The 26,300-nt window shown below is 38.7% G+C and overlaps 2 protein-coding genes across 5 annotated transcripts; one reads left to right on the forward strand and one right to left on the reverse strand.

The window, feature by feature from the left end:
- Positions 1-2,744: 2,744 nt before the first annotated feature.
- On the reverse strand, positions 2,745-16,512 carry copz2 (COPI coat complex subunit zeta 2). Of its 4 annotated transcripts, XM_061089688.1 has the most exons (10): positions 16,434-16,512; positions 12,635-12,703; positions 11,943-12,027; positions 10,386-10,477; positions 9,557-9,612; positions 8,317-8,394; positions 8,042-8,093; positions 7,012-7,050; positions 5,838-5,870; positions 2,745-3,446 (listed from the first exon to the last, which is right to left on the reverse strand). In XM_061089688.1, exons 1-10 carry the CDS (start codon positions 16,449-16,451, stop codon positions 3,399-3,401), a joined length of 570 nt encoding a protein of 189 aa, XP_060945671.1. In that variant the 5' UTR covers positions 16,452-16,512; the 3' UTR covers positions 2,745-3,398. The 4 variants fall into 4 exon arrangements, with proteins under 4 accessions (XP_060945671.1, XP_060945673.1, XP_060945670.1 ...); XM_061089690.1 differs by lacking the exon at positions 5,838-5,870; XM_061089687.1 differs by lacking the exon at positions 16,434-16,512 and having other exon boundaries at positions 12,635-12,742.
- A 3,679-nt stretch (positions 16,513-20,191) lies between these two features.
- praf2 (PRA1 domain family, member 2) lies at positions 20,192-25,485 on the forward strand. The gene is made up of 3 exons (XM_061090499.1): positions 20,192-20,370; positions 21,144-21,361; positions 21,569-25,485. The coding sequence occupies exons 1-3, from the start codon at positions 20,192-20,194 to the stop codon at positions 21,706-21,708; spliced, it is 537 nt and encodes a 178-aa protein (XP_060946482.1). The 3' UTR covers positions 21,709-25,485.
- The last annotated feature ends 815 nt before the right edge of the window (positions 25,486-26,300 follow it).

The raw sequence follows: 26,300 nt of genomic DNA on the forward strand, positions 1-26,300 counted from the left end.
CGATGATGCCGATGAGGTCACTCTGTTATTGTTGTGTGGTACAGTCAGTTTTGAAGAAATGATGATTATTTATATAACGCTGCAGAGACTTACAAAGAACTTTAACATGGTAGACTAATGTGCATTTCCAATTAACTATGTAAACATGTCCACACCCAAGCTAACATTGTTCCATTAACTCAACTGCAGTACATATTTATTCTTAAAATAATTATGGTCCTGGCTCAGTAAGTCTTCCACTGTTGTTGCAAACAAACAGATTGGACCACTTTTTAGAGTCACTCAATTAATCAATCAAGTCCATACTAGGTGCAACATCATCTGCCCGCTACAAAAATCAACAACAAAAATAACCTTTTATCAGGGAAGAAACAGAGAAACAGGACAGACAGAGGTGCAATAGACACCAAATGTAACAGAGCAATTCAACAAAATAATAATATTTACATCTTTCATGAGAAAAGACAGTGTCTTACATAAATGGAAAGGTGTATCAATTGTTATAAAGTATACAAAAAAAGAGATGAATGGGAGCCATGCAAGGAAGAAGGAAGCAGAGACAGTGGCAGTAATGTGGGCAGGCATATTGTATATCTAAGCAAAGTTATTCTTGAATGAAATATGCTTTGATTTCAGATATTTCCTGGTTCCTGGTGAGTAAAACTGGTCCAACACATACTTATATGATACTGAAAATGAATTCCACTTTAAGTTGTGTTAAGCTGGGTTAGAAGGAACCATCTGATGTGACTCCCCCAAACTTCATATCAACGTCGTTCTGATCCCAATTCACTGAGAAGACAGTTTAACCCACAGTGATGTGGGTTAAACCAAATGTGTGGATGAAAGATAAGTGAGTGTGTTAAACTGACAGGTGTTGACCATGTTTATCTATCAGAGGTGTTGCAGGTTGTGTATTTGTCATCCATGCTCACAGCGGCACGTTTCATTATTTGATTAGTCCTCTTCAAGGCGGCTTATTCATTGATTACTTGAAATGGTAAATGGATTTGTATTTATATAGCGCTTTTCTAGTCTGATGATGACCACTCAAAGCGCCTTACAGTACAGTTTCACATTCACCCATTCATACACACATTCATACAGTGCATCTATTCGCAGCACTTAGTTATTCTATGGGGGGCCATTCAGGGTTCAGCATCTTGCCCAAGGACACTTCGGCATGCAGATGGTTCAGACTGGGGATCGAACCGCCGGTTGGAGGACGACCACTCTATCCCTCAGCCACAGCCGCCCTTAGCACACAATCATGGCCTCCTGCAGCAGCAGACTGTCTGCTGCCTTTCTTCACTGAAGAAAGTCAACTGTGGAGGCTGGAGATTGACTCGATCATCAGTAATCAAAATAAATATTCAGATATAAGAAAGCTGAGATAAATAACTCATCATAACCCAATACATTACGAAAGAAATGTCTGAGATAAAATAAATATCTTAAAATGTATTCTACAGCGCTTAACTTATTTGTCTCTCTATTTCAACATTTCTTCATTCTGTATTTCTGCATCTATGTCAATGACACAGTTGTGACTATTGCTGTTTCGCTCAGGATGGACAACCAGACAACTGACAAACAGTGACATCCTAAAATCCATAATTTAGCCCTGAGGCAGTAAGTAGCATATACTCTTCTCATTCTTGCTTTTTTTTGACAAAGCTTTGCTACAACGGCCGGCTTTGATATGAAGAATCGCTCCATAGGACATTTACACAGTAACAATCAATTCTTCAGACCATTTATTTTTAGGGTTATCACAAAAACTGTGGACAAAAAGTGACCAGGTCATCTACTGTTGTTTTAACAATAAGGAAAATAAAAGATTGTCGGCTATAACCTTTGTAGCCTCAGAGTTTAGTTTCTACACTGACATGGGTCGTTCCTTCATCTGCTTTCACTCTAATTAATCAAGTGTTATTTCACATTCTGTAACCAAAACTAAGCTTAAATATGTGTGTTAAGAAAAGTTAAATGATTTTCAGCATCATGTCAGCCATATGTGCAACATCAGATTAGTAAGCCTGGGTAAGAAGCCACAGGCCCTCATGGAAGAGGTGGTTTTATATCAGTCTTTACAGAGATTTATTTTAAACCATTCTTTGGTTGTTGAGAGTGTATCAATCAAAATCCTCAACCCACCCTGAAATGAAGAGCCTCATCCTCAACCAACAGAAACTGATGGTTATTTACTTTGCTGCTTATCTTCCTAGATCAGAGATTAATTTCCCTTAGGTAATAAAACCAGAAGCAACCATTGGCTTTGACATGTTTCTGGTCATAGTGGATTAAGAAAAGAAGAAATAAGTCGGAGACACAGTTTGAAACGACCATATATATACAGTTTTATTATCAGCCTCACAAATATTAGCTTAACAAAATAACAGCTTCTTTTAATACCAATGTAAACAAAATTATGACTTTGTCTTTGGCTATTTCTTCTTTTTACCAAGTCAAATATTTAATATCTATAATACTTTTGACTTAAAACATACATTAGTTTTAGGTCCCTTTCATTATAAAATCCATTATATGTGCAGATATGAACTTATCTTCATGTGGGAATTCTATTCAAAGGGAAATTTTAATAAAGGTTCTGACAGTGCAACAGTAACATACTGCCTCCAACACATAATGTCATTTGTTTAGTGTTATTATCTTTACAATCATTTACAGTCTTTAAATAAACTTTACAAATCAGTAATGTTGTTTAAGGAACCTTCACAAAGTCAGAACATCTGCATCTTTATTAAACTGAGCAGTTTAGTGCACAAATCATGTCAGGGTGAATAATTTAACATTGTGGTGTGTTACTTTTTATTTCCCAGATTATCCTTGTTAATTTTAATCTTTAGATCAAATACTGACTCACAAACAGTAACAATTCACAGGACGCAGCCTTGTGTCGTTTATGTAGATGCTGGTAACATAAGTGTTCCATGAACATTTGGACATGTAACATTTTGGGGCTAGAGATGTGTAATCTGAAAATGTTTGCACATCAACAACATGCAAACATGTGATTGATTAAGACTGGAAGATCCTGCACCACCAAAACAAAAGCAATAAACAAAGCTTCCAGTATGTTCGATTCGTTTAGTCTTCGACAGCTGCCCGGTTTCAACAGAAGAGTGAAGAGCGTGGATTAATTAAATAACATCTCTCCAGGTGTGTATAGACAACGATCGATCTCAAACCTACTACATTAACCACCCACAATGTAACAAAATGCCAGTGCACTGGTTAATTTATATATAAAGCAGCCTACTACCCAACAGGCTCGTGATGAGCTTCCCTTTAACTCTGTTACTACAAAAATAGCTTTGGGACAAGAAACATTCTCAAGGACAATTCTTATGAATCCTAAATTTGTCTGGTCCACGTCATTTCAGTATGGACCATTTGATCTGCTCCTTGGCTGACTGCAGAACCTAGAGACAGCAAGAACAAAATGTTATATAACAGAGCAAAGTAGTAAAATATAACACATGAACAATACATAACCCCCAATAAAAATAAAACATAATACATTAAAATATAAACTAGAAAAGCATTCCCTGAGGAAGATTTGTTTGATTACTATGTGAATTGACATGACTGTTTGCAGAATTAGAAGAGAAAATCTCATCTGTATTCATTAGTTTGGTTTAGGATGCAACAGAAAAGAAAGCAGCTTGAAAACACCTTTTGATACACTATGAACTACAATGCATGCTGTATAAAACTTGTTGTTTTATTCATGTTGAAGATAAAATGTATGTTTGGTGTCAGTGCAGTGATTTCTATGAAGTGTTGAAGTACCACTACTCCAACACTAGAGGTCAGACATATAGTAGATAGTATGATAGTAATGTTGATACTTTACAAACAAACAAAAAGTTTTAATAACTGAACATAAAAAAAAAAAATTAAACAATGAATCATCATCTTAACACACAGGCCTGCATATGATGGGATTAATTACTATAAAAATGCAGCCTCTTTCAGTCATGAGTTAAAATTACTGTAATACTTAAATAGCAGTCAACATTGTCAACACAGAGTGTAAGTGTGAGATGATGACAATAACCTTTCTCTTTGGAAGTCGGTCAGTAAACTGTTGAACTTTAATAATAATATTATATCATTTAATTAATCAAATCAAGTGCAAATCATAATTTCTCTGGTGGTTAAAATTACTGTAAGACTTAAATAGCAGTCAACATTGCTAGCACAGAGTGTAAGTGTGAGATGATGACAATAACCTTTCTCTTTGGAAGTCGGTCAGTAAACTGTTAAATTTTATAATAATATTATAGCATTTAATTCATCAAATCAAGTGCAAATCTAAATTTCTCTGATGGTTTTTCCAATAGTACCCAGAGTCTGTTGACTGACTATTGAAAAGTGAAATAAATGCTATCTGGCACGGTTAAACAAAACCAATTAATTATATTTCTCTCACATTTGTAGGGAGACAGACATGTTATTTTCGTCAGTTTATGTAAAACATTTAACAAAGACATTTTTCATCTGATGGTTTTAAATTCAATTCACTTGTATTAGATTTTTGTGTGGAGGCTGTTCATTTAAAATATAACAGAGAGACATAAATGATCATCTCCGAATCAGCAGCATTGTTTCCACTGTTGATTCAGTCCTCATAACCAGACTTTCGAGCACTAAGGTTGTTGCTGCCTCCTCATCCTGACAGCAGGGGGCGCCTGGAGCTCAGGTAACAGGCTCTATCTGCCTCCTGCTTCTGACTGCAGCATATGTGTGCAGTGCTGAGGTCTGAGGCTTCCTACAGTTCTACATTATGTTATTTTCTATTACATACAGTGTTTGTTTGTTTGTTTGTTTGGCTGTCTGTCACTTAGTTAGCAGGATTATGCAGAACCTCCTGGAAGCATTACTAAGGAACATGGTGGAGGGATGAAGTATGGGTTAGGACCAGAAGGGGAAAAAAATGATTTCCTCTTTCTTTAACATTGTGAGATACGATATTTTACAAAATCAGACATGTTTACAGGACTGAAATTTATGAGTGTGTGCAATTGGGTGAATTTCCCGAACAAAAATATTTCATAAGGGGAGTGTCGGGCCTTGCTGGAGTTATTCTCTCTACTGACAATCACTTATAAAGTTTTCACTCATACAAAACAAAGAGGATGAGTGAGGATAAAGCTTCTTGCTTGTTCAGAGGGTCTGAAATTAATCTGTTAATGTTCCATTTCTTGGTGCTTCATTTTTTCACAACAGTATATGGAAATGTTCGCATTACTTGACAGCTTTGGAGTTACTTTACAGATTTAGATTTTCCATAGATACAGTAAAATATGATATACTGTTTAAATTACTTTAAGCTCCAGTTAGAAAAGTAAAATGCTACTAACACATTAATGCATCACTAAAAAAAATTCAATATTTTAATGTCAGTCTAGTAATTTAAGATATGATATGACACTTGAGTACATTTCAAGTGGATATAAGGAACTACCCAGAGGTGAGTGTACAGCAAAAACACAACTACACCTCTGAGACCGTATCATTTGTACATATGACATGATAGATATCACAGCCCCTGTGTGGAACTGCACATGGTATGTCATGTTATACTTTGCAGTGTTTCTCAGTCTGCTTCCGTTTTCGTAGCATATCTGCCACAAAGTAATGAAATGTCATCACATGTTTACCTACATTTAGACTAAATGAAAAGCTGAACAAAATACCCCAGCCTTCAAAAGGATTTGACAGGCACTGCAGCGTCCAGAATAATTTCATGCGTGTACTACAATAGACAAGTTTTGAAGTGTAGTGTGGGGAGGTTAGTAGAAACTTACGTTAGAGGTCAAGGCCAGTTTCTCTGTTATGTGCTGTGAGGGTTCAAGCAACAGATAAAGAGAGGCTTAGAAGCTTGAGCGCACACACACACACACACACACACACACACACACACGTCCATGCACATGCCGATCCTTGCACATAAGCAGACATCAGAAAAACATTTGAATTCAAGCATGACTAGTACTAGATCCAGAGTAAATGCATGTGTTTTGGCAGAAGAGTGATCTGTGAAGCACTTCAATATATGTCCAGTACTGCGAGAGCAACTCTGCTTGAGAGACTGTTAATAAAACCATTTATTCATTAACCCATCAATCAGTTCATTAACTATTGAGCCAATTAGTGATGTACAGTGCTTTGCAAATGAAGCCATGCTGGTTGCTGCCTTAACATGCAAGGTGAGCTACAGCGTTAGCATGCAGCCTGGCTAATGTGCAGACAAAAGCTGAACCGCTACTAATTATTCTGTGTGAGAACAGAACCGTTTGTCTGTTTCTTTGATTTGTTAGATCATGTGAGAGTTAAGCTCCCTCGAGGCAGATGTGAGAAGCTGTACAGTAGTGAAGCAAACATGCAGTGTATGCAGCCACAGGGTGAGTTCACATGTGCATCTGCTGCAGGATTTAGGTGTTTGCATGTGAAGTTTCTTTAAAGGACTCCTGCCAAATTATTTCATTCATTTGTGCTTTTGTATTTTATCCTCTGGTCTACACTAAGTAAACACAGAGGAAACACAAGTCTAGTCGGCCATAGGAGCTCCTCATGAATATGGCATTCAAATGGCTCAACACTAACACGATCTGAAGACAAGGTCCATAGTGAAAGGGATTTTCAAGGCTAAACAATGTTGATCCTTGGGGGAGAGTATAGAGGCGCTATCTTGTGCGGTGTGTGTGTGAACGTGAATGTACGTTACAAGGAGTCCCCAGTTACTTCAACTGTATTGGATATGGCTGCAACACTGTTTAACCCTGAAACTCTTCACTCACCCCTCCATCAGCAGAGTGGTGAGTAGATAATAAGTGAATTAAACATTTTCGGTGAACTATCACTTTAAGTTGCTTTGCAGAAAAGTGATAATTAGACCTTTATAGCAACGAAAAAAAGCAGTCCGCTCCTAGTTAATTCATTGTTGCGAGTGTGTAAAGTAAAGGTTTGTGTGTGTATTACCTGAGCAACGCTGTGTTCAGATAATGGGTTCTCATCCGCCTGCAAAACACAATAACATTGTTGGGTGTACAGAAGAAATGCAAAAACGGTACAGAATGCAAACTACACACACACACACACACACACACACACACACACACACACACACACACACACACACACACACACACACACACACACACACACACACACACACACACACACACACACACACACACACACACACACACAATTAAATACTGTAAGTCAGTGATATTAAAAGTTAGTAGCCAGCCAATCACTACTCATATTAGAAGTTTAGAATTTTAAAACAATTTATCTGAGGTGGTTCAAGAGTTAACAATGTTGTTCTCTCTGTCGATCCACAGACTCAAATTTCTCATTTAAATATATTTCCATTAAATGTTCATGTATTCCTGGTCGCCAGAGGATAGGACCTGAGGAATGTTGTGCTCTCTTGTCTTTTCCTCTAGCACCTGCTCCAGGTAAATGTTTTAATATACAAAATCCTGTCGCCAGCCTGTTTTTTTTGCACCCCTCTGTTAGTCGTCATGCTCTCTCACCATGCATTTACCTCATCTGTCTCGCCCATCCCTCCTTGGTCTCTCCCCTGTCTCTGTCGCACTCTCATTCATTCATGCACTCGCTTCACTTCACTATCCTTCTCTTTGACTCTCTCTCTCTCTCTCACCCTCTGTCTGTCTGTCTACTGCAGCTGGCTCTTGTCTGTCTGTCCCTCTAGGTTACTAGTAATGTAATCAAACAGGACGAAGCCATAGGCTGGCTCTGACATTAGCTGACACCAATCAGAACAAAAGACAGGGAGAAGGAGAGAGAGAAAGGTAAAGCAGGTAAGAGGAGGCAAGAAGCTAAAGAGAAAAGCTACAATACCAGTCTTAATGTAGTCTGGTCTGGTGTTTTATATAATATAATAATTAGTCCTAATCTTTTTCATTAGATTTTGCATTGATTAACATAAATAAGCCAACGGATATGACAGGTAGGTCAGAATAATTCATAGTCTTCTTACCCTGTAGTTGACCTTCTGTAGAACCTGCTGGGGGTCACTCTCCAGAATCACCCTGGCAAAAAGATTAAGCAGACAATCAGAACCAGAGGTAGAATTACATAAACTGAAAAAAAATGTATAAAAATTATCAACTGATCAATTATGATAAAAAACAAATCCAAGCTTAGCTTAAATGTTGGCTAATTTGAACACACGGTAAATTGTCACAATGTTTTTGAAGAGCTTATGTGTTGCAGACGGTAAAAATAAATGCACACATGAACATTTTCTCTTACCCTCCATCAATAATTTCATCCACAACTAGGAACACTCCTTCCATGTTATCAAGTAAACATCTCCGCTCCACATTTTTCCTGCAGATTAAAAAACAAATCAATTGGTCACATCCACAACATTCTGCATCCAGATGAGTATCCTTATGTTTTCACCTCTAGTTTAGTATTCTTCTAAACTGCTATTTCTCATATGATGTTGAGAAACTGGAGTCATAGATGGTTAGTCTAGTTTAGCATGAACACCAGAAACAGGGAAAACAGCCAGCCTGTATAAATAATACCTCAGAACTAAAAGTAATTACTAACATTGCTTGTTACCCTATTCTTTGTCCAAGCAATCAGAAGTAATCTTCATATGTTCTGGGTTGCCATGCGTTGAAAGCCTCAGATCCTAGAGGAGTCGTTGCCTGGATCCAGGGCATTTGTGTTTGTTTTCTTTGTTCTTTAGTCAATATATTTTGTATAGTTTCTCATTTTCTTAATAAAATAAAATATCACTATAAACAATGATTTCAGCTCTCAATTCTCCCCCACACTCACATGTCCTCTTTGATAATCAAACCATCACTGAATAAAAAATACTGGCTGTCATAAAACATGATAAAGTGGTTGGATTTCTCGATTCACTTTAATTTGCAGCACAAACAAATACATGTTATCACCCCAATTTCCCTGTAGCTACTTTGGCTGATAGCTAGTTGGTATTATCTGGCCAATATGATGATAAAACATTCTTAAACAGCTTTTAGAGGCCATTTACTATTGATACTTAAAATAAAGGGCTACATTGATTTTATATTGTAACACTTACATCTTCTTATTGTCATCATTATTCTGTCACCTTTCATACTCTCAGATAATATAATCACTGATTGTCTCCATCACTCGCACTCTGCATTGCTAAAGCATCGGTTCCCATAGCAACCACATTAGCCACACTTTGGCTGTTAATGTTGCGGCCACATTGAACGACCCCAGTGTTGAATTTCACAGCCGTCTCAACACAAAGACTTGTTATTTCTCTGAGTGGGGCTCTGGTATCGTTAGTGAGGAGGAGTACATGGACTACCATGAGCACTGATGGTGCCGAGGCTACATGCAGGATAAAAGCTCTAATATCACAAAAGGACAATGCATTGGTGAGCACTGACTGCGCTGTCAGAACTATTCTGAATATCAAACGTTGTGAATTTCTGTGTTAGGAGCTGGACTTTTTTTAAGGTTTTGTGAGTGAACGTACCTGAGGATGTGAGTGAGGGAGTCAAACAGGCAGTTCAGCACTGACATCAGCATCAGCTACAGAGAGAAAAAGGAAGATTTGTAAAAATGTTGACTTTGAAGCTGCCTTCATGAGTTTTTTTATGGCCACTATGGGGCAGAATTCAATAAAGTTAAAGCTGTTTGCCACCACATTTTTGCTTGCTACGAAAATGGGGTTAGCTGAACAAACTAAAAAAACAACAGTTGCATTCCCTTTAACACAAAAACCTAAAAAACACTTGCCTATATACACATGCAACAGACCTAGAGCAACATTAGCATATGGGGTTCTTCTAATGATCATTTGTTAAAGTACTCATTCTCTTTTTAGCTCTATTTAGTTTTCCACCAACTCCTGTGAAAAGAGCTTAAGCTGCTACATACCCCACAATAGCCACTCGCTAACTTTGTCTCTCTACTATGATACAAGGCGGTTAGCATACAGTACAGTTGGTTATCAGAGCATTTTTATGCTGAAAACTGAGAGCCGCCACAACCAATCCCCTCTCTCAACTTCAGTTTATATAACATCAGTGTCAGGCTCTTAAACTATCATGGAAGGCCCCTGATGTCGTCATGGGGCGAACATTTTCAGGCTCACAAAGGTCCAGAGAAAATCTCTCAGAAGAATGATCAGAAAATTGCACCTTCAAAAATTATCATGCTATATATATATATATATATATATATATATATATATATACAGCTAATCTGTAGTGACATGATACATCCTCTTAGAGTGTCTCAGATCATTATTATTTTCAGAAAAAAACTTAATTGTTGCAATGAGAGAGCTAAGCTGACCCTACCTCATTCTCCTGAGCACTTCCCACCACATAGAAGAAGAGGTCTATACTGCCTTTATAGACAATGGTCATCCCCTCCAGGAAAGCTATCTCATCTACAAAGAGAAGGAGAGAAGGATGGGTTAGGGATGAAAGAAAAGACCCAAACCTCTGTTTTTACTAAGGAATAAGTAAGTCAGAGAAAAAACTGAGTTGGAAAGGAAAGAAAATAAGAGATAGAGAGAAAAAGACAAGGAAAGTAGGGAGAAAACAGGGAGTGAAGAAATGCCACACACAGAAGAGCAAAACAAAGGGAGGATGAGATGGGAGGGAGAGAGAGGGGATATAGTGTCACAGGTGTAGAAGAAAGAGGAGAAAAGCAAGAATGAAGGAGGAATTTTGGACAAAAGGAGGGATATGTAGGTTGGTGATAAAGAGGCCTGGGATAAAGACTCAGGTATCAGCTTGGAGAAAATGAGAATCCCACTTCACCTTGGCACGATAAACCTCAGAAAGTGTGTGGTTTCTCTGAACAGATAAATGAATGTGATATCGGTCTAAAGGTTATATAAAGACAAATTACAAATAGAAAATCCAAAGGCTCTCTTTCTGTAGATTTTCCAGAACTGTGCTAACACCTCCATCACTAGACCATGACCATATATGGTTTAGATCCTAGGTGGCTTGTGCTTTAGAGGAGATGTGTGTGTTTGTGTGTGTGAGTGTGAGTGTGAGTGTGAGTGTGAGTGTGAGTGTGTGTGTGTGTGTGTGTGTGTGTGTGTGTGTGTGTCAGTGTTAAATATTCTAATCAGGCCCGGTTTCAAAAGGAAAAATGGCAGAACAGTTATTCCTCTACCTTGTCAATTTTTGTATTTCTTTTTTAGCTCGCTGGTTGTAATATAGTTGCATAGGTGCAAACAATCCCCTATCTTGAGGACCATGGGCCTAATGTGACTGGGTTTGGGCTGGGATGACATTGTCGGTGGCTGGTTTGCGTTCTTCTGGCTCTATTAACCTATTAACTGGAGATGCTGGCCTCACCTATGGTCTATACAGGTTGTTTTTATTGCCCAAATATGGAATTATTCTTGAACTGCTTTTTAGTTAAGTAAAGTATATGCAATTAAAGCAATGGCTAAAGTCGAACCAGATACTTAACAAAAGCCTGAGTATGACGGTTTTGAACTTTTCAATTTAATCAGATTACTCACAGGCAGTTGTATAAATTATAATCCAAAGTCTGCATGTGGTTATATTTAAGATCAGAGATCAGGAACAACTGGGGCTAACAACATAACTTTTAATCAACTCCCCTCTATTTTTAAGAAACATAAATTCAAGTTCAAGACAGATAATTAAAGATAATCACAATACATTTTCCGTATCAGTTCAAAACTATAGGTACAAAACGTACGCCAGATCTGCCATTATTTCCACTTTATTTTATTTGCCATTGATTGTTTGCTTGTTGATTGATTTGTAAAGTAGGAAAACCCCCCCCCCAATGCCACAGAGAACAGTTTGAATGGAGGGTTGTGTCCTGTGACACACCGAAACAGAAAAACACAGAGAGGAGCTTACTGTCTTGTTTGTGTGTCTTGTTGAAAATGTTCTTCTCGAAGCTCTTCTGCTCTTTCATGGAGGGGTAGAGCTCAGGGTCATAATACTGGAACAGAAACATATATGAGTAAAGTTACTCTGGCTCCTTTCAAGTGTTTCCAAACCTTTGGGGCTACGAGTACATGGCACTGCATGGATGTGTGAGCAATCCTCTACATTTAGTAGGGACTATACCGGCACTATGTAATGTAATGTAATTTTAAGTCATAATGTTTAAGTTCCATTTTTAAGTGATGCATTTCCTGTAAACTATTAAAAAAGAAAAATATTATAAATTATATATTATATACATAAATTGCACGAGCATGTAATTTTTCAAGTGTGCATAAGAGTGCTCTAAGTGAGCATAGATTGTGTTCTTAATTTAGAACAAATCACAGTTAAGAAAACAGTGTTGTATGTTAAAATCTTCATAAAAGCTGTAAATTTAAGAAAATATTTCTTCTTAAGAACGCTTGATTATAAATACAAGTTCATCAATTTAGAATGGTAACGAAAAAGCAATGTCTTGAGTGTCAGGTGTTTCAAATGTTATCCACACCTGCTAGCCAATCAGAGTCTATACTATTCAGCACTCAAAACATATGATTTTGGTAGTTTTTAGTAAAGGGGCGAAAGTGTTTGAGTTCACTCGTATGGTCCTTTAACCTTACCTTTGACAGAAGTCTGTTGCCATCATTGTCAAGAATGAAAACAGCTTTCACTGTGTACAGCGTAGGTTCCTGCAATAATAAAAGACAGACCATCTTAAATGTGTCAGCTTTGCTGAGTCACTTCAGGCAGATATCTAGGACATAATGCCACAGTCAGCCAGTCCTCCCACACCTGGTCAGAGTGGCGTATCGACCTATATTGTCCAGATAAACTCTGATTTTCCAGCTACACCCTGCTTTGTATTCACTCTGGGCCACACATCAAACAATACGCTGCCCAGACTAACCAGATTATACACTTAACACCAGACTGCATTCACAGTTTCTTCCATATTGATATGCTTCTGGTTTTAGTTCAAGCTGGTTTCACGTTTCCACTCTTCTGCAGACACTATATTTATTCATTCCTCCATCCGTCTGTACATCCTTGTGAAGTGTTTTAAGACCCGGGACAAAGTTCTGTTATGCACTGACTAGCATAGATTCACAGTCAGAGTGTATCACAGAACTTAGACCAGAAACTTACAACCCAGACTCCAATATTACTACAGTATAACCTGTATATAAAATGAACTTGAAAAGGAAAATGAGCTTTGTTTAAGAAAGTAGGAAATTAATTAATTTATTAATGGTGATCATAACCACACATCTAGAAGTACATTCAATTCCATTTTCCGTCATCAATCAGGTTGTCTTAAGACTTGTGTGTTGCTGATGTATTAGAAGAATGGACAGCTATTACACTTTTTAAGTTACCACATTTAAGGTGGGACATCTGAACATTACTTCAATTCCAGGACAAGTGACAAAGTATATGTGCTGATGAAGCTCTTGCAATATAGTGGAAATCTTCAGAAATGCTAAACAATGAAATTAAATAACCCCAAATATTCCAAAAAAGATCGCTTTACAAAAGTTTGCTGAGGAAATACACGACAATTAACACAGACATTTATTGGTGTCATGGGTGCAGATCTTCATCATGTTAACAACATTTAAAGTCACTTTCTCTTTAGCAATTTTACGTCAAAGTCAGGGGACATTGTTTCTTTGGTTGCTGCAATAGTTTATGAAGAACTTAATTACAGAGCTTTTATTTTGAAAAGTTGTGGAATAGGTTCTGAAGATTGTGTCGATTGCTAAACAGACCTCTGCACTAGCCGACATGCAATGTATGAAGAAGTCAAACATGCTCATTTGAATAAGCCACACATATGAACAGTAATAAAGCAAATTCAGTTTCATTTCATGAAAAACATTCACTATATCATCAGTGCAAAAGGTTGATCATGGGAGCACAGCAGCTTCACTGCAGATAAACCAGGTAGGATGAACACAAAGTCTTCCAACTGACCCATAGAGTCTGCACACAACATCCAGTAGACAAACATCATACAGTCACCAATTGATCATTCAAACCTTCACCTTCAAGGGGGCAGGTGTACTATTTTCTCCTATGAGATGACAATAACGGTGTCTATTTGTTAAACATAATTTAAATTAAGTGTTAGTCAAGTCAGATATTTCTCTCTAACTGCTTTGTATGTTAGCAAACTAGATTCATCAACACGTTCAACTAGCCTCATAGAAGTAATAGGTAACAATGATTTTGAGAGAATGAGAGTTTGTGTGATCAAACCTGTTGGAAATAATGACACTTAACATGCGACGAAAATAATGTGTTTTTAAACTGCCAGCACAACCACCTGCTGATTCTGGGGGAGCAGCTCTGTACATTAGATGATAACAAACACCCCATGGCATCTAAAGTTTCACAGCAAATATACAAATTAAATGTCTACTGTAGAGGGAGAGAGTTTAGTTCACTCAGTATTGTAAGTCACTCTGCATCAAAATGACAGCTAATTTCCTGCCTGTTTGGTTTTAACATAAAGACAGATTCTGTCTGACGTGCGTGTTTAAATAAGTCATGGATTCAGACTATACCAGAAGACTGGTTTAGCAGTCTGGAATCTGTTCCCCGTAATAAGAAAAAATACATAAAAGATTGCAGCCTCATACAATTTGGCCTTGGCTGTATTTCAAGACTGCTATTTTCTTTGCTTTTTCATTTTGACCACATTATGGTCATGATACACTGTACAGACAACGTAGCCATTTAGATGCTGTAATAACACAGAATTACTGGCAGTGACTGTGGGTTGTTTCATGACCTTTATAGAAAATATGACATTAGATTTTCAGACTGTTTTTTTAGGTTGCACAAAAAAATATATATATCAATTTAAAGGAGCTGGTAACGTAAACTTAAGAAACTCCTTAACTCACAATAAGCAAAAATGGCCTAAGCAAGCTGTAGTCTTATATTGTTTGAAGATTTCACAATCGTATCTTCTATCTGGGAAACAGAAGTGATATGAGGGTGAACCTTCTAATACAAAGTTGGTTTTGATCTGAATCACTTATCCATCAAAGTAAAGTGGCTCATTATGCACATTACGGCTCCTTTAACAGTGTTATATTATTCAGTCAGGTAAATGTCAGTGGTGGAAAGCCAAGCACATTGGATACTTGAGCAGTTCATTTAGTTTTATACTTCAACTCAACCACATTTACAAATTACTTTGCTGAATACATTTTTCATTCAAAACACACAATGAGCTGATGAAATATGACTGTGAAGAGAATAATCTTTGAACAGAAAATAAAGTAATTCAAATAAGCTTCATCTCGTCAACTATGAAGGCGCATGCAAAAATAATAATGACTGTTTAAGTTCATTGTGATTACAATAGTTATGTATTTACTTTTAAACTGTAGTATCAGTACCCTTATACCTAATACACTCGAGAAAAAAGTACACTGGAGTGAATGTTGCATCATATGAATTCATGAAGTTAAGTTATGTATTCAATCCTTTGAAGAAAGAATGACATGGAAATACAAACAAGGCTGAGAGACATGGTGCGCAAGGAGGGGGGGAGAGAGAGAGAGAGAGAGAGAGAGAGAGAGAGAGAGAGAGAGAGAGAGAGAGAGAGAGAGAGAGAGAGAGAGAGAGAGAGAGAGAGAGAGAGAGAGAGAATGGTGGACGTGGCACGTACTCTGCTCTACACGTCAACCGATCTGGGCACACACACATGCTCAACACAAGCAGACATTTAAACACACAGACCTGCTTTAACCACACACACATACACAAACACACAAACACACACGACCGTGTCTCCTCACCGGTGTCTGTCTACAAGTGATCTCTGCAGGATCTGGAGCTTTGGCTTATGTGCCGTCCTGTTGAGCTCTGCACGGGATTCTCTCTCTCTCTCTCAGTGTGTGTGTGTTGTGTGTTGTGTGTGTGTGTAACAGCTGTGCCAGTTACCCAGTTGTGTCAGCCAGTCTATTGCAATGGAGTTAACTAACTAAATAAGTTGTCGCAGTGTAACCAGCACAGAAAACCTGTCGTATCTTTACACTTAGAATGAAATCAAAATGTGTGTTTGTGTGCGTGTGTGTGTGTGTGTGTGTGTGTGTGTGTGTGTGTGTGTCACATCAGGCCTGAGCGTCCACAGTGGACCACTGAGGATCCCACTAACATGAACGATGAGGACAAATCAAACCTTGTGTGTATAAACAACCTGCAGCTGAGCCACCTCCCCTCTTTTCCTCCGGTCTGTCGCTCACCACCGAAACTGTCACGATGCAACAAATGTTCCGCACGCTCACACAAACAGTTCACATGTACACGAGTATATATACACACACAGACACACACTGACGCCGACATGACGCCCCTCCGTCCCGGCAGAGCAGAGCTCCCCGGGCCCGGAGAGGAGAGGCTCACCAGAGACGAGGACTCCATCGCCGCCGCTGCTCGCTGTGTTGACGTGGAAGCTCTGACTGTCACTCCGAGATCCCTGCTGCCAGCGCGCTCCCGCGAACACAGCAGCCAACCGGAGAGCAGCACGGGACGGAGTGTGCAGCTGAGCGCGCTCCCGACACTCTTCCTCCTCTTCCTCCTCCTGCTCCTCGGGCTCTCTGGCCTTTCACAATAAAAGTCCCTGCTTCCTCAGGGGCGACATGGTGTTCAGCTGTGGCGGCTGGTCATGCAATCTATTTGGGGGACGCAGTGTTGGGGGCTGGGCAAACACACTGAAGCCAGACTCAACAAAAACATCAAAACACCACAATTTGCCAATCCTTTAGCCTTTATCGAGCTACTGAGCCATGATAAACCTGCCGAAAAAATGTAGCCTAATTGTGTTGTTTAATTGACTGGGGAGATGTTGATTGCGTTTTTCAGAGACATGTTTTAGGTATTGTTGGGATTTCCAACTTTTAACTATAGGTTGTGGCTGACAGAATTCTAACCAAATAAAGATAGAAGTATTTTTGGTTAGATATTATGCCTTCATACAAATGAATTTAATAACCGTTGCTGTTTAGTGCCAATAATGTATCTTTTACTTGTCCTCATAATTAACTTTTTTGATATTAAAGCATATTTTCATTAGCTGTATTCAACATCAGACATGGAGTTCATGGAGCTGGCCTTTCTGGGGCAAAGTCAGTATGACATTGTATAGTTTCGAGGATGCGAATGTTTACACAGTCAGGATTGTTTTGATGAAGCAGAAACACAATAATAGTTTCTCCAATTACAATGGCACTCACTCTTTGCAATAAAGGCAGGAGGGGAGGTTGGAGCAGTTTGAGTCAGGTATAATACCTTATACAAATCATTATTTTAAACCTTTCTCTTAATCTATTTAATATTTGGAATTTGCTAGCAATGTATGTGCGTCACAACGATGGTCAGTCTCACAGCTGTCTTGATAGGAGAGTCTAGAAAGAGTTTGTTAACTTATGTTTCATTTGGTGCTGCCAAGATGGCTGGAGCATGACATGTTTCTACTCAAGGCTAGGTTATGAGACAACATCAGAGTAGCTGGATAGAGTTGACTAGCAACCAGCAGAGTAGCGTAGGAGCGCATGACGGAGAGCTGCTGCTATGTCACTTCCTGGATTCGGGGACAAGAGGCGTGGGACTGCGGCTGGACCAATAAGGGAGATCCAAAGTGATTTGCAGTGACACCCCTCCAATATTTTATAACCAATCACATCAAATCTGTTGATATAATTATATCAAACCCCTGCTGTTCGGGCCATTGTCAACTTCCTACTGCTAACTTAATTAGCATAGGCTGTGATAATTGTCCATAGCTATGAATAACTCTTCATTGTATCTTTAAATAAAACACTTGATTGAACCAAAACCTTGGATCGGCTTCTCTCATATTTAAGGATAAACGAACACGCCTGACAGTATCGTACCCCCAGCGTACCTGGGTGCCGACTCTTTAAACAGGGGAAGCAATAAAAGACATTACTGACAACACATCCAGTTATTCAAGTCTGTTTCGGGTTAACCGGAGCAGGAGAAGCCCCGCAGGTGTGAGCACGTCCTCGATCACTTGCCTGCTGCTGAATCTGTAAACTGGGTCGGTCCAAACCAAGCTGCTTTAATCCTCTTTTCTAATGAAATGGTGTTTTTTTGTTAAGACATTTATATTGAAAAACAGAAGAGTTCATGTTCAGTCTACATTGTGTTCAGTCTACCATGAAGTTGGCTTTAGGACAACATACACCCATACGCAAAGTGTGGGCAAATACTAATTAAATAAACACCAACCCAATCTACCCTATTCAAAAAAGTCATGAACCACACAAAGAACCAACCAACCCACCCTTTATAAAAAGCACGAAAGGTTAAAGCCTCAGTCAACAAGTCAAATCATGTCACACTTTCAAATCTCAGCTCTTGAGAATTGCCTTCAGTGTTTAATGAGGTTATGTTATTGTCTTTATTGTTTCTCTCTTTTGAATTCTATGTAGTGTGCTATGTAAATAAAATGTCTTATGAGTTTTGTAGGTGTGTCTGTCTTGATAATGACATGAGAAATGCCACTGGAAACTGTGAGGCTGTTTTAAAATTGTACGTGCAATTATCATATTTCAGATATTCCACTCCTATCAAACATTAGTGTCTATTTTAACTGTAGTTTTGATGGACTGACATTAGTATCATATTTCATCTGATGTGTCACAACGCCAGGGCTATTCAACCTCACACCTCTAAAGCCAATATGGTGTTTGATTAATGCCTATGTAATCACAGATCTTCAAATATATAGCTTAGTGGTGTAGCTGCGGAACCATATGAAAAGAAAGGTTGGTTTCAATTCTGTCCAGAGCAATGTTCTCCCTTCTAACCTGCGTTTCTTCTTTAAGCCAGAGGGTGTCTCCAGACCTTTTCCCGTCTTCTCACTGAGTCTGCAGATAGTCCTGAGTGATCCGCTTAGGACATGTGTGAACGCACCCCAGGGCATCCTCAATGGGCCTTGTGATCCGATCAATCACGCCACAATTGGAGAAAGTCTGGGATGCATGTGGCCAAATCCTGTTGGATGTGTGAATATAACATATCCTGATATCTTGGAATTCCTGTACTATGAGTAAAGCTGCAAAGCAATTTGTCATAATGCAACTTGACAGAAGTTTTCTTTTAAGTAATTCCTTCCCACCTGACAACCACAGACGCTTGATGTTCCACTTAGTAGCAAAAGCTTCCTCTTTAAACGTTTGAAGTCTCAACCCCTTTTGTATTGAGATTGGTGACATTATTATCAAGGGTTATTTTCTCAGACTAGTGAAGAACCACAAAAGACATTATTCAACTGTTATTTATAACTCCTCCATGAGACCAGTCAGCTCAACTCTATTTGAAAAATGAAAATCAGTAGAATACCACTATTAAATAAAAGAGAGAAAGATTGGTTGTTGTAGGTCTTTTGCAACAAGTGTATTTTTATAATCAATAACCCAAGTTCTTCCTACTTCAGCCAACACATTTAAAAAGGAATCATGGAGCCTAATGAACATCAGTAACATTATTTCACAGAGAAGGATGTCTATTATTATTAGTCGCCAAAGGTTTGTTTCCAACCTTGCCTTTTCCTGCTCCTTCTCCTTTCGCGCCTAGAAAATATCCAATCAATGATGGCCAATCCCCAAATGCAACCTATAATAATAAATATAATCACAAGCATAATCATAATCATAATCATAACCATAATAATTATAATAAAATCCTTCTCTTAGAATCGTATTTCTGAAGTTCATTAGGTTCCATGAATACTTTTTAAATTTGTTGGCTGAAAATAAACATAGAGCTGAGAAAATAATAGAAAAAAAAGAGGAAAAGTTCATTGTACATTTGGATCGTCGTGTTACTTGTTTAGTGTATACGACTAAGAGGGGAGCCTTGATATATTCTTTGAATTCACATAGAAATTCTTTGAAACTGTCATTCTGCATTTATGGGTGTGACCATAAAGAATCATTCAGTTTGTAATGACGAGAGGTTTTAGTTCTCATCTTTAAAATGTGTATTAACTTTGAAACAGTCAAATTTCTCAGACTATATAAATAATCCTTCAACAGAGTCAAAAAGTCGTACCCACCCCTGTCGCACAACACGACCCCGCCCCCTTCTCCCCGCGTTGCATCCTGGGAAGCCCAGTTTATTATCTTGGGGTAAAGATGGAAGGCGTGCGACCGCCTCCCCTCCGGAGCCTGGATGATTTCCTCCTGAGCTCGGCGAGGTTCGCGCTGCCAGATGTTCGCGACCTGGACCGCTGGAACAACCGGATCATCAACAACCTGCTCTACTACCAGAGCAACTACTTCCTGTCCGCGCTGGGCCTGCTGCTGCTCGTGGGGTGAGTTGTGTTATTCTGACGTGTCCCTCTCCTCCCGCACCTCCCTCTGTCTCCCCCTCTCGTCTCTCAGAGCCAACACACTGGAAGTACACACTTAACCTCACTTACAGTTTGACACATAAGAGAGAAGTCTATTATTCTGATGTGTCAGACCAGACTGACCTTTCCTTTTTTATTTCGATCTGTTGGAAACAGAGGGAGGCTGCAGATCCTCATCATCTGTTTCCACTGTCGGTCAGAGGACCGTTCACTTCAGGGAACTCCTGCCGTCATCACTGCTATAATGTACAGTGTTGATCACTTCCCTGTGTTGATCACTTCAGTGTCAACATGACACAGTGAGACATTTTTCTATCACGATTATGGTGACACAATTGGTCACAGGTATCAGAGCTGTAGTCTGTATTTATATAGCTCAAAGTACTTCACAGTAAAGTTTTACCATTCAGCCATTCACACATACATTCATACAGTGCAGACATCGACCCTAGACACCTGAGAGTCAGGACAAAATATCAGTGTGATTAACGCACTGGCTAATAATGTCTGCTAGCATTTTCTAGCTAGGTTTAAACTCAAAATAACAAACTGCTATGCATCTTTTGTGCAGTAGACTGGTCTTTCTGTAAATAATAAGTTTAATAAATACATTAATTGTATTCTTCCTCTCAGCCTCCGAAAGGCAGTTTTATTGATGTGTGTCCCAGTAAGATGTGATATAACTCTGAGGCAAAGATGTTTTCATCACTTCCCATACGTGTCTTTGCTCTCAGGTATTTCCGACCCTTCCAGTTGTTTGTTGGGGCAGTGGTGGTCTCCTTGTTGTTCCTTGGCTTTGTCTGGGCTGCCGAGAACCAAGCTCCCATTCGCCGTTTCCGTAGAAACCACCCGTTGATGTGTGTGGTGGCTGTCCTGGTGGCCAGTTACCTCTTAATATTGGTGCTGGGAGGCGTGGCTGTCTTCCTGTTTGGCATAGCCTTCCCTATACTGAGTAAGACAACAGGAACAAACACACACACTGAAATATGTTGCAAATAGAGGGCATTGTTCACTCCTTAAAAAATGTTTTGTAATTTGAGTTCAGCGTGTTGTCACCACTCAGAATCAACTATTTTTAGTTTAAAAAGATTCAGCTCATTTAACTTAAACTATTTAGAGTGCATAACTTCATCCCTCTGTCTGTATCGCTACTTCACAGCGGTTCTGGTCCATGCGTCGATGAGACTGCGGAGCCTCAAGAACAAGCTGGAGAATAAACTGGAAAGCATCGGTTTGAAGAGGACACCCATGGGACTCCTGTTAGTGGCCCTGGGACAGGAACAGGAAGCTGGATCCTAGAGAGGAGGAGGAGGAGGAGGAGAAGGAAGAGAAGGTGTGTGCGGGTGTTGAGGAGGACAGGTTGGGTGCAGTCTAAAGGCCGGCGCATGCTTCTGCGTTTTCAGGGGCCCGGAAGCGCAAGAGCCCTTCCGGGCCCCTTACGTGCTTACGTATCCCTTCTTTCGTGCTCACGTGCGTCGCCCAATTTTTCTAACTATACAGCAAAGCTCTGCAAGCCTCACGCAGCCCGCAAGGCTGTGATTGGTCTGCTAACTACATCCTTTCCAAAGTCGCATTACCGGTTTCATGACCGATAATACCGGCAGAAACCACGGAAGTTTTAGAAGAACGAATATGGACCAAATAGAAGATTGTTTGGCAGAAGAGATCCGAAACTATGACCACTAGCATAACCCGTCACTGACTGGCAGATTTGTCCGGCAGAAAAAGGCACTGAGGAGCCGCAGTGGCGATGTAAATAAACAGTCAACGACAACTTCCACACACAAAGAAGGGCCGACTTAGAAAAAAAACATTACTCCGCCTAGTGGTCTGGCGGTGAATTGCTTTGCATCAAGCGCAACCCTTGGGGAACCATAAATTAAAACGAGTCCGTTGACACAGCTGTGTGAAAAGCCGCAGACGCAGTTACAGAAGCATGCGCCGGCCTTAAGGGGAAGGAAAAAATAAATTGAGGTTAAGAAGTAGGTGGGAAATTGGAAGAGGAGAGGAAGAACATAGGCGGAGAGAATTACTAGAAGAAAAAGCATTAGAAAAGAGTTAATGGAACAAGGGGTGGTTTATGTAATGAACAAATTATTATTCAGCAGTGAATGATGAGACCTACTCTATGGTCCAATAGGAAAACGAAAGGAATCATCATTAACACGTTTAAAGTATCCCTGACTGTTTCCTGCCTAAAGTTGCACTTTCATTGACTGTTCACTGTATTATTTCATTTATTTTGAGACTGTTTTTGCTCTACATACATGACATGTGTAGCACTGTAGTTGCAGTGTGGAGTGTGTTCTGCTCTCTGTTCAGCATAGTCATATTGAGGCCTGATATGACAGATTAGTAGTCATCATAGTTTATTTTATTTTATTCATTAAAATCACTACTCAGAGTTTTAATCTTGTGAAAATGTAGCTTAAATCTTGAAATGTTACTTTTTCTTATGAAAATGTAACGATTCTAAAAATATCCCAACTTGATTCTCGTAACACTTTGACTCATTTAAAAATATATGGACGTTATTCTATAAAGTCTCCACTTTACTTCCTGCTTACATGACTATCCACATGGTCAAAGTACAAACTTTGTATGCAACCAAAGTATTGTAATGATAACAAGCCTTTTCACTATTTTAATTATAGCAGTCTCATTCATGAGGGAGAACTGTGGTATGCAATTAAAGACTATAACTTCAGTGTTTGTAACTAAAACCTCTGAACTCACTGCAAGAAGCATTCAATATAAGTGAAGTGAAGTCACCACAGTGCTTTAAAAATGAAGAGTCGAGAAAAATCCAGGAAAATCTAGTTGTAAAGCTTGAAGTCTTAAACGTGCATAATTTCAAGGAAATCTGAGTATTTGTGTGACGAGAATCAGCTCCCTGAGTGGGAGAAGTAGGAAAATATGAAGGAAAAAAAATCATTTTAGTTCCCACATTTCTAAACCTGTATTTACGTCAGAGAAAATGCTTCACCCACAGAGCTGCCTGAATTCTTTACTGCTGGTCAGTGGGATCTGCCCAGTCTCCCTGTGCTGGGAAAAGCTCTCCTGAAGTATAACTAACAACAAAACACTTTGACCATCAACGTTATTCCTTAATCATTTCAATTCTTGTTATCTCAGCCAATAAGTAGTTCGCAATTTTCCTCTATCACTTTTTGTTTTTAGACCCACTTGCTGCAGCTGTTGGTGGATTTGTTGAATTGAATAGAAACAAATTTAGCACAGATATTCAGTGATTATCCCCAGTGGATGGATCCTATTGGCTGATGATCACCTTACTTTTCATTTCAACCTCCAATATTTCACAATTGTAAATTATTCAGTGATGACTGTGGCAGCTCGCCATACAAAATGTATAATTATGAACCAAGTGACCTTCATTAGTGGGCATGTGCCCCCCTGTGACCGCTATGGATTGAATCATTTCTGTGGAAAAAACTGATTGGCATCTAGTTCAGCACAAGACAATTAGGATTGATTCACAATGTCATCAGTTAGCGTAGAAAACCACTACAACTTCCTCCAAATATAGTGCTCTATCTAAGTTAGTTTAATTACAGACGAGTCTAAACCAATGCCTCTATATAAAGATGGATGATGCATCTCCACTTCTTCCTGTTGTACAAAAATGATGCTTTGTCCCATGTGCTAACATGGAAAAAGTTGGATTTATGACCTGTGCTGCGTCCAGCCACAAGGGGGCATTCAAGATGGTTTTGCTTCACTTTTGGGGAGTTGTAATTTCTTCCATTTTTATATAAAGTCGAAGGTCTAACTAGTAAAGACCACTCGCCTCACCACCTATGGTGTTGTGCCAAACTCGGGAGGTTTATCCTGTGATAGTCCAAGAATAATGAGAAAGTACAACAGAAATAGGTTCAAAGCTATTAGGTAATTTTTATGGTATATATGAACTTCATGACATCATCGCATTAATGCTGGTATGTTGTTGTCTTTGAATTATTATTATTATAAGTTAATATTTATTTAAATTAAAGTTATCTCACCTCGAAGTTCCAGTTTCCAAACCAATGACATTCCGAATGCGTAAATTTGGCTTTTAATTGAAATAGAAATGAAATGTGGAATTGCAAACCAGCCATCATTAACTGTAATACAAAATAAGTATATCATACAACATTATGACATAGGTCTACCATTTATTGCAGAAAAAGGTCATTGTATTTAAACACTCCATAAACATTAACATTCGACTACTTCATTGTTGGTAGGTTGTCCAGTATTGCACATAATTGGTTTCCTGCTTTGTAGATGTGATGAAGGACTGTTCTTGTTTGAAGAAAGATAAATAAAAAGCACTCCTGTGTTGTTTTTATGAAATAAGAAGGATTTAAAAAACATTAAGTGTTTTTTTTGCTCATGTCAACGACAGAGTATTTAAGCCATGGAAGTTCTTTTTTTGGGGGGATTTCAAGAATAATTTCTTAATATAACGAGAATAAAATTGTATTTTAAGTCCTCTTCTGGACCACTGTTTCTGAAATTGGCCATAGGAGGGTTTCCTCCACTATGGCATTTTCCTCTGGTCAAAGAGTGTTAGTTGATGGAAAGCTGTATATTAATATTATAGAATATTATTATTATTTTTACATTGTTAGCCTCTTTACTCTGAACAAAAGAAAGACTATGTAAGTGGCTAAATTGTATTTTGTATGTGCCATTGCATTGATATTTGCCTTGTATAATTATGTTTTCAGAAAACACTAGAGAATGTCGCACACTTGCTCCTGGACTTTCTCCAGAGTTTTCCTTACACACATGCACAATGCAGCAGGAGATTATATTATTTACATTCTGCCTAGTTTTTATAAGTTTGTGGCAGTGAATAGAAAGAAGCGTGTTGTAGTTTGCTCTGTAACTCATAAGCATTAACTGAAATACAAGAATGTAAACTCAGACTAAACTTTTCTGCATGACTGTCATTTATCTAATATCCCAGTTTAAAATTATTATTGTCAAGTGTTGCTTTCTGTTCAGTGAAATGTTTGAAGTTTATTCACCAAGACCGTGTCTTTGACCTTTTGTCAAAAGCTGCAATTAAATGTGTTAAAAAAAAGTTTTCTAAAGAAAAAGAATGTGTCTATTGCCTGTTTTTCACTGAACATACACACACTAAACAACTAGACAACTCGTACAAGGGATCTTATATATCAAGTGAAGACTAACGGGAGAGATCACTGTTGCCAATCATAGCTACAATTCAAACTAAAGATTGTTCTCCAACCTTTACTGATGCTGTCGCTCTTTATTGAATCCACTGTCAGTTATATAGAGGTAACTTTACAATATGCTCCCAATTCCAGCTCCCTATATATTCTCTCTCTCAGAATTGTGACATTTCCTCAAACCGTGTAAACATTGAGGTACGGCGAAGGTTCATCCTTCGCCAAAGGAGACAATGTTGTCATAACTCCACTGTGCATTGTCCTATCACCACCAAACTTCTGTCTCATGATCAGAGTCCAAGCCTGAACAGCTCTATGTGTCAATATTTCCTGAGGGTCATAGCGCCACCTACTGATCAGTGTGAAATTGAAGTTGTTGTAACATTGTCCGATTGACGCTACATCAGCGCCTCGACTTGAACTATTAGTCTGTATGTAATAATATTGATGGCGCCACCTACTGGCAACAGGAAAAAAGCTTTGTTTTACAACTATTATTCAATTTACATAAAATGTTCACAGTGTGATGTGCAATTGATAGCATTTACCGATCTTCAAAGATGTTCGAAAGATGTACAATGCACTGGTACAAATACATTATCCTACAAATACAATAATCCTATAAACAGATTATTTTACAAATGTGTTGCACTAGGTATAAATGATCTTAAAATTATATTATTCTACTCT

Source organism: Limanda limanda, chromosome 17, assembly GCF_963576545.1.
Source record: "Limanda limanda chromosome 17, fLimLim1.1, whole genome shotgun sequence".
Lineage (NCBI taxonomy): Eukaryota > Metazoa > Chordata > Actinopteri > Pleuronectiformes > Pleuronectidae > Limanda > Limanda limanda.